This window comes from Rhinoderma darwinii, chromosome 4 (assembly GCF_050947455.1).
Source record: "Rhinoderma darwinii isolate aRhiDar2 chromosome 4, aRhiDar2.hap1, whole genome shotgun sequence".
NCBI lineage: Eukaryota > Metazoa > Chordata > Amphibia > Anura > Rhinodermatidae > Rhinoderma > Rhinoderma darwinii.
The window spans coordinates 318,778,606-318,785,354 of NC_134690.1; the positions used below are offsets into that span (position 1 = coordinate 318,778,606).

General features: G+C 39.3%; 1 protein-coding gene across 1 annotated transcript in view; it reads right to left on the bottom strand.

Moving 5' to 3' along the window:
- Nucleotides 1-6,749, bottom strand: part of HEATR1 (HEAT repeat containing 1) — a 102,002-nt gene that overhangs the window by 6,944 nt on the left and 88,309 nt on the right. Inside the window, exon 44 of the mRNA XM_075862760.1 lies at nucleotides 5,347-5,455. Within this exon, the coding sequence (XP_075718875.1) occupies nucleotides 5,347-5,455 (109 nt within the window). The remainder of the gene's footprint in view (nucleotides 1-5,346; nucleotides 5,456-6,749) is intronic.

Genomic DNA, 6,749 nt, shown 5'->3' on the forward strand with positions numbered 1-6,749 from the left:
AATACCACTAAAACACCAAGCAAAATCTGCGCTTCAAAAGCCAAATGGTGGTCCAACTGAGCCTGGCAGTTTGCCCAAACGGCAATTTATGACCACATATGGGGTATTACTGTATTCTGGAGAACCCGCTCAACAATTTATGGGATGTGTGTCTACGGTGGTACAAGCTGGGCACAACACATTGGGCACTGAAATGGCATATCTGTGGAAAACGGCAATTTTCAATCTGCAACATCTATAGTTTACTAATTTTTGCAAAACACTTGTGCGGTGAAAATGCTCACTACACCCCTAAATAAATTCTTTGAGGGATCTAGTTTCCAAAACGGGGTAATTTTTCAGGGGTACCACTGTACTGGTACTATAGCTCAATGCAACATGGTGTCAAAAAACTAATCTTGTAAAATCTCCACTCCAAATACTAAATGGCGCTCCTTCCCTTTAGAGCGTTGCTGTGTGTCCAAATAGCAGTTTATGACCACATGTGGGGTATTTCCGTACCCCGGAGAAGTTGCTTTACAAATGTTACGGTGCTTTTTCTCTTATTTGTTGAGAAAATGAAAAATTTTGAACTAATGCTTCGTGTTATTGGAAAATAATGTAATTTTTCATTTTCATTGCCCATTTGTAATAAAATCTATGAGACACCTGTGGGGTCAAAATGCTCACTACACCCCTAGATGAATTCCTCAATGGGTGTAGTTTGCCAAATGGAGTCACTTTTGGCTAGTTTCCACTGTACTGGTACCCAAAGGGCTTTGCAAAAGCGACATGGTGCAGAAAAACCAATCCAGCAAAATCTGTTCGCCAAATGGCGCTACTTCCCTTCTGACCCCTGATGTGTATTCATACAGTGGTTTATTACCACATATGGGGCATTTCCGTACTCTGGAGAAGTTGCTTTTCAAATGTTACAGTGCTTTTTCTCCTTTATTTGATGAGAAAATGAAACATTTTTACCTAAAGCTACATCTTAGTGGAAAAAAAATTAATTTTTAATTTTTATTGCACAATTCTAATGAAATCTATGAAACACCTGGGGGGTCAAAATGCTCACTACACCCCTTGTTGAATTCCTCTAGGGGTGTAGTTTCCCAAATGGAGTCACTTTTGGGGGTTACCACTGTACTGGTACCTTAGGAGCTTTACAAATGAGACATGGTGCCGAGAAATTAATCCAGCAAAATCTGTACTCCAGAAGCTAAATGTCGCTCCTTCCTTTCTGATCCCTGATGTGCATTCATACAGTGGTTTATTACCACATATGGGGTATTTCCGTACTCTGGAGAAGTTGCTTTACAAATGTTGGGGTGCTTTTCCTCATTTATTTGTTGAAAAAAAAAAAATTCTGAGGTAAAGCTACATCTTATTGAAAAATAATCTAATTTTTTATTTTCACTGCACAATTCTAATGAAATCTATGAAACACCTGTGGTCAAAATGATCACGACACCCCTAGATGAATTCCTCTAGGGGTGTAGTTTCCCAAATGGAGTCACTTTTGGGGGGTTTCCTTTGTTTCGGCACCACAAGACCTCTTCTCACCCGACATGGTGCCTGAAATATAATTTAAGAAAAGGAAGGCCGAAAAATCCTCTAGGTGCTTCTTTGCTTCTGGGGCTTTTGTTTCAGGCCCGTAGCGCACTAGGGCCACATGTGGGATATTTCTAAAAACTGCAGAATCAGGGCAATAAATATTCATTTGTGTTTCTCTTGTAAAAACCTTCGGTATTACAGGGAAAATGGATTAAGACAGAATTTCTGCAAAAAAAAATGAAATTTGCAAATTTCCCTTCCACTTTGCTTGAATTCCTGTGACACGCATAAAGGGTTAAGAAACATTCTAAATGCTGTCTTGAATACTTTAAGTGGTGCAGTTTTTAAAATGGGGTGATTTGTGGGAGTTCCTAATATATAAGGCCCTCAAAGCCACTTCAGATCTGAACTGTTCCCTAAAAAAATAGCCTTTTCAAATTTTCTTGAAAATATGAGAAATTGCTGCTAAAGTTCTAAGCCTTGTAACGTCCAAAAAAAATAAAAGGATGTTCAAAAAATTATGCAAACGTAAAGTAGACATATGGGAAATGTTAACTAGTCACTATTTTGTGTGGTATTACTATCTGTTTTACAAGCAGATACATTTGAATTTAGAAAAATGCGAATTTTTGCAAATTTTCTCAAAATTTTGGTGTTTTTCACAAATAAATGTTGAATTTATCGACCAAATTTTTTCACTAACATAAAGTACAATATGTCACGAGAAAACAATCTCAGAATCGCTTGGATAGGTAAAAGCATTCCGGAGTTATTACCACATAAAGTGACACGTCAGATTTAAAAAATGAGGCTGTGTCATAAGGTCTAAAAGTGGCTGCGTCCTTAAGGGGTTAAAGACTTCGATTTACATCACAAAGGATTTACCTGTGTCGGAACCAATAGGAGCTCTATTATGAGAACGCGCCTTCAAACCACCGGATTGGCATATGAATTAGCCAATGTGGGGGCCGTATGTGTGGCCAATTGAAGTGCGCCGAGTGCGCATGGGCACCAGATTCACGGTGCCCATGCGCACGAGTCCCTTCGCCCTATATCGACTCATAACGTCATATCTATTATCTATTATATACTATCAATCGTCATGTAGCTACTATGACCAAATTATATCTCTATCCATAAAATGACAAGATATCTCCGTACTGATAACCTATTTACTAAATATGTCCATGTGGACTATTTGTCTTCCCCTTTTTGTTCTCTCCTCCTTCCTAATTGAACCAATATATCGGACGCTGCCTAAGTGTGGGATATAAAGTAATCTATACACTAACTCACAGTATGGACAGAATATACATACATGGGAATACGTACCTTATCCTTAGTAGAATTCCCTGCTGTGGTATCTTCTAAGTGCCCAGACATGCGCACTGATCCAGACATCTGTAGGACTCAGCTAAGTCCAACTGTGAGCACAGCGCGCCTGCACCACTAACGTATCCAGATCCTCACCACAAATATTGACCAAGTCTCTTCATGACTCTAGTGCGCAAGCGCGCTCCACCTATCCTCTTCTAATTTTCTAAGAGCCTAGACATGCGCATAGATATTCTTATAAATATTAAAATCGGCTAAGTCTAGCCGGCCTTGATATGCGCATGCGCCGCCAAGAGAGTCAAATTATCAACAAAAATTAACTATGTCCAGCCGTGATTCTGGTGCCCATGCGCATTCGGCGCACCTCAATTGGCCATACATACTTTCTCTACATTGGCTAATCTATATGCCAATCATGTAGTATGGAGGCTCACCTTTGTTCTTCCTCTAAAAGCCCAGACATGCGCACATATCGCTATAAATGTCAAAATCGGCTAAGACCAGCCGGGTCTAATATGCGCATGCGCCGCTAACAGAGTTAAATCTCTAAAAAATTGACTAAGTCCAGCCGTGAATCTGGTGCCCATGCGCACTTGGCGCACTTCAATTGGCCACACATACGGCCCCCACATTGGCTAATTCATATGCCAATCCGATGGTTTGGAGGCTCGTTCTCTGAATAGAGCTCCTATTGGTTCCAACACAGGTGAATCCTGTGTGATGTAAATCGAAGTCTTTAAAGGGAGTGACAATATGTACGCGCGCTCACTAGCCCCGATCCCCTGAGGACGCTGTGTTGACAGCGAAACATGTCGGGGGGGGGGGGGGTGCTAAATTTATCGTTTTAAACAGCCTGGCTTGACTAGCATTCCTAGCACGCACACTACTTTGCATCTAACATAGCTCGGCAGTCTGCAGCTGCTGGTCTGATACTTTGCAATTCGAGCTCTCCACACTGTCTGGCTATATATGCAGATAGAGTAAAAACAGAGCGAGTGCTAAAGCAACATTGGCTACAATTTTTAACTGTTCGTGTTCATCGTTTATGTCCCTACGGACATTTTTAATTGCAAAATAATAAAAGTTAAATTTTAATAATATCAGTTAGCAATTGGGAAATTGGTTTTCAGTGTGCCTCAGGCACATTTGTTACTTTTTGTATTCACTATATACCTGCCAACTGTTAGGGTCTTTTCAGTATCTATAACCAGTACGTGACAAGTCGTAGGGGTTAAAGGTATTTTTTTGGTGTTTTTTTTTTTTTTTTTTTTTTTTTTTTTTTAAACCATATACATTTTACTGTAGGTAAGTGAATAGTCTGTCTGTGGAACAGGAAATTCATTCTGCTGTAAAAAAGTCTGTCTGTGCAAATGTGCTTGCATGAGATTATAATTTCCCAACCACAGACCGGTCTTTTATGCTACTTGCTTATTCAGGGAACCCAAACTTTTATTCTCAAAGGGAACCCCATCAGACGACGACGCCCCCCTCAAACACCAACGCGTCCCCCCACGGCACAATCGTCTGTTTACAGTGGTTGTTATGGCATAATGGGGGCCTAAAAAAGGCCCCCAGGTCTGCCATCATTGTACTCCTTTAAGCCCTGTTCAAGCTAAAAGCGTTAAACGTTAAAAGCTCAAAAAAAAACCCTTCTCCTATTTTTTCCCTAAAGCAATGTTAAAAAAAATTAAAAAGTTAACATAACTGGTATCGCCGCGTCTATAAAAGTCTGAACCATCACAAAATAGCGTTATTTAACCCGGTGAACGACATAAAAAAAACTAATATATAAAACATGCAAATTGATGTATTTTGGTCACCATAGCTCTTAAAAAAAAGGAATAAATGGTGATCAAAAACTAGCGTGTAACCCAAAATGGCACAGTTGAAAACTAGAACTCGCCCCGCTAAATTTAGGCCCTCACACCTCTAAATTGATAGAAAAATAAAAAAGTTATGGCTCTCAGAATACGTCGACACAAAACATTTTTTTTTTAGCAAATAGTTTTCTTTTTATAAAAGTGGTAAAACATAAAACATATAAATTTGGTATCGCCGTAATCGTATCAACCTGTAGAATACGGTGAATATGTAGTTTTTACCGGCAGATGGACACCATAAAAAGAAAAACCCCCAAAAATGAAAAACTCAAAGTTGGCCTGGCCTTTAAGGGGTTATGGTCATAGAAATTAATGATAATATTGGGCTGCCTGCAGCCACCACTAGGGGAAGCTCACTACAAACTGCTCTCATTGAAGTTAATGGGTTCAATATAATTACATATGCAGCGAGTTCCCCTAGCGGTAGTTGCCAGCAAGCCTTTTTTCGAGGAGACTTGCCAGCTCTGCATAGAATTTCTACCCTATTTCAGGAGACAATCTAGGAGAGTAGGCACATGTGTATTATTGAAACACTTTTGGTAATAAAGCGCTACCGAACATATATGTGGTTTCACAATAATGGAGAACAACATACCTTCCATGAGTTCTGCCAAGAATGGGATAGACTCTGGCAGAAGGACCATGTAGTTTTCCCTCAGTTTTTCCACCAGATCAACCAGGACCAGCAATGCAGCAAAGCGAACCTAATTTCAGTAATGGTCCCAGAAGCAAAAGTAGGAACAAGAAAAAATTACTTACTTTGTGCCTCAATTTAATTTAACCCCAAAATAAAAAATGTATTGCATTTACTATTTCTCAGAAAACACTGTGCAATGGGAATGCTTAGGTAACAGTTTACTGAGTGGCCCACCTCCATCTCGCATTTAGAAAGTCACCCTATCCTATATTTCATCATCCCATTGTTTAGCACAAGTGTTTCTGCTAGATAACTACATTTTCAGTGCAACTGCTCTCTTTCCTAGGGATCAGTAGTCATTATCATGAATCAAGGAACCCTCAGTGAATAGAGTTACCAAAGAGTAGGAACTTTATAAAAGTCACTATCTAACCAACAAGGCGCAAAGGGGTTTATAAAATATATGGGGCAGATTTACCTCTAAGATGTCTGCTTGTAAAGTTTATCAGGAGGTACATAAAGAATAACCACAAACAAAATACTTGTGCTGTTAAAAGTTAGACTAAACTAAAAGTGAATGTCCACTCTTGAATACCATTTAGTTTTTTTTTGTTTTTTTATTTAAAAGTTCCAGAATTCTGTACTGATCAATTTCTTAATAGATCTTTATACAGGTTAGAACTATTTCTCTGATACAGATATCCGAAGCGCCTGCATAAGACGTAAAGTTAAATTCTACAATTCTGGTTCCCTGCAGCCACCACTAGAGGGAGCTTACTGAATACTGCCTATACCGTACATTAAAATCAATGATAAAACATTATGTAGCAAAGCTCCCTCTAGTGGTGGCTGCAGGCAGACCCCAAACCTATCAGGTTTTTATGGCACGTTTTGATAATAGCTATAAAAGGGGAATACCCCTTTAAGAAATGAATCAGCAGAGAATGGACCTAAAAATGACATAACTTTGCAATCTATTGTTTATTTCAGGCAGTAGTTTTCTTTAGTAAGATTACCAAAGGTGATTTTACATAGTCGTCCATGTTCCCAAGCTATAACTTGCGCCAATTTAAAATACGGCTTGTCGATCTGCACTCGTTTTCTGCATACAAACTGAGAAATTATTGTTTAATAAGTGGACTGATCGTTACGACGCTCGTTATTCCCCATGCATTTGCTGACAAACTAGCAGCCATTTTTTGGCCGCATAAAAAAAAAAAGTAATTACCAGACGAACGAGTGTTTGTTCATCGGCTGATCTTTGCCCTGTTTACACAGGGCAATGATTGGGGACGAGCGTTCGCATCAACACGCATTCACCAAATCATTTGCCCCTGTTAAAAGTCTTTATCAAGTAGTAA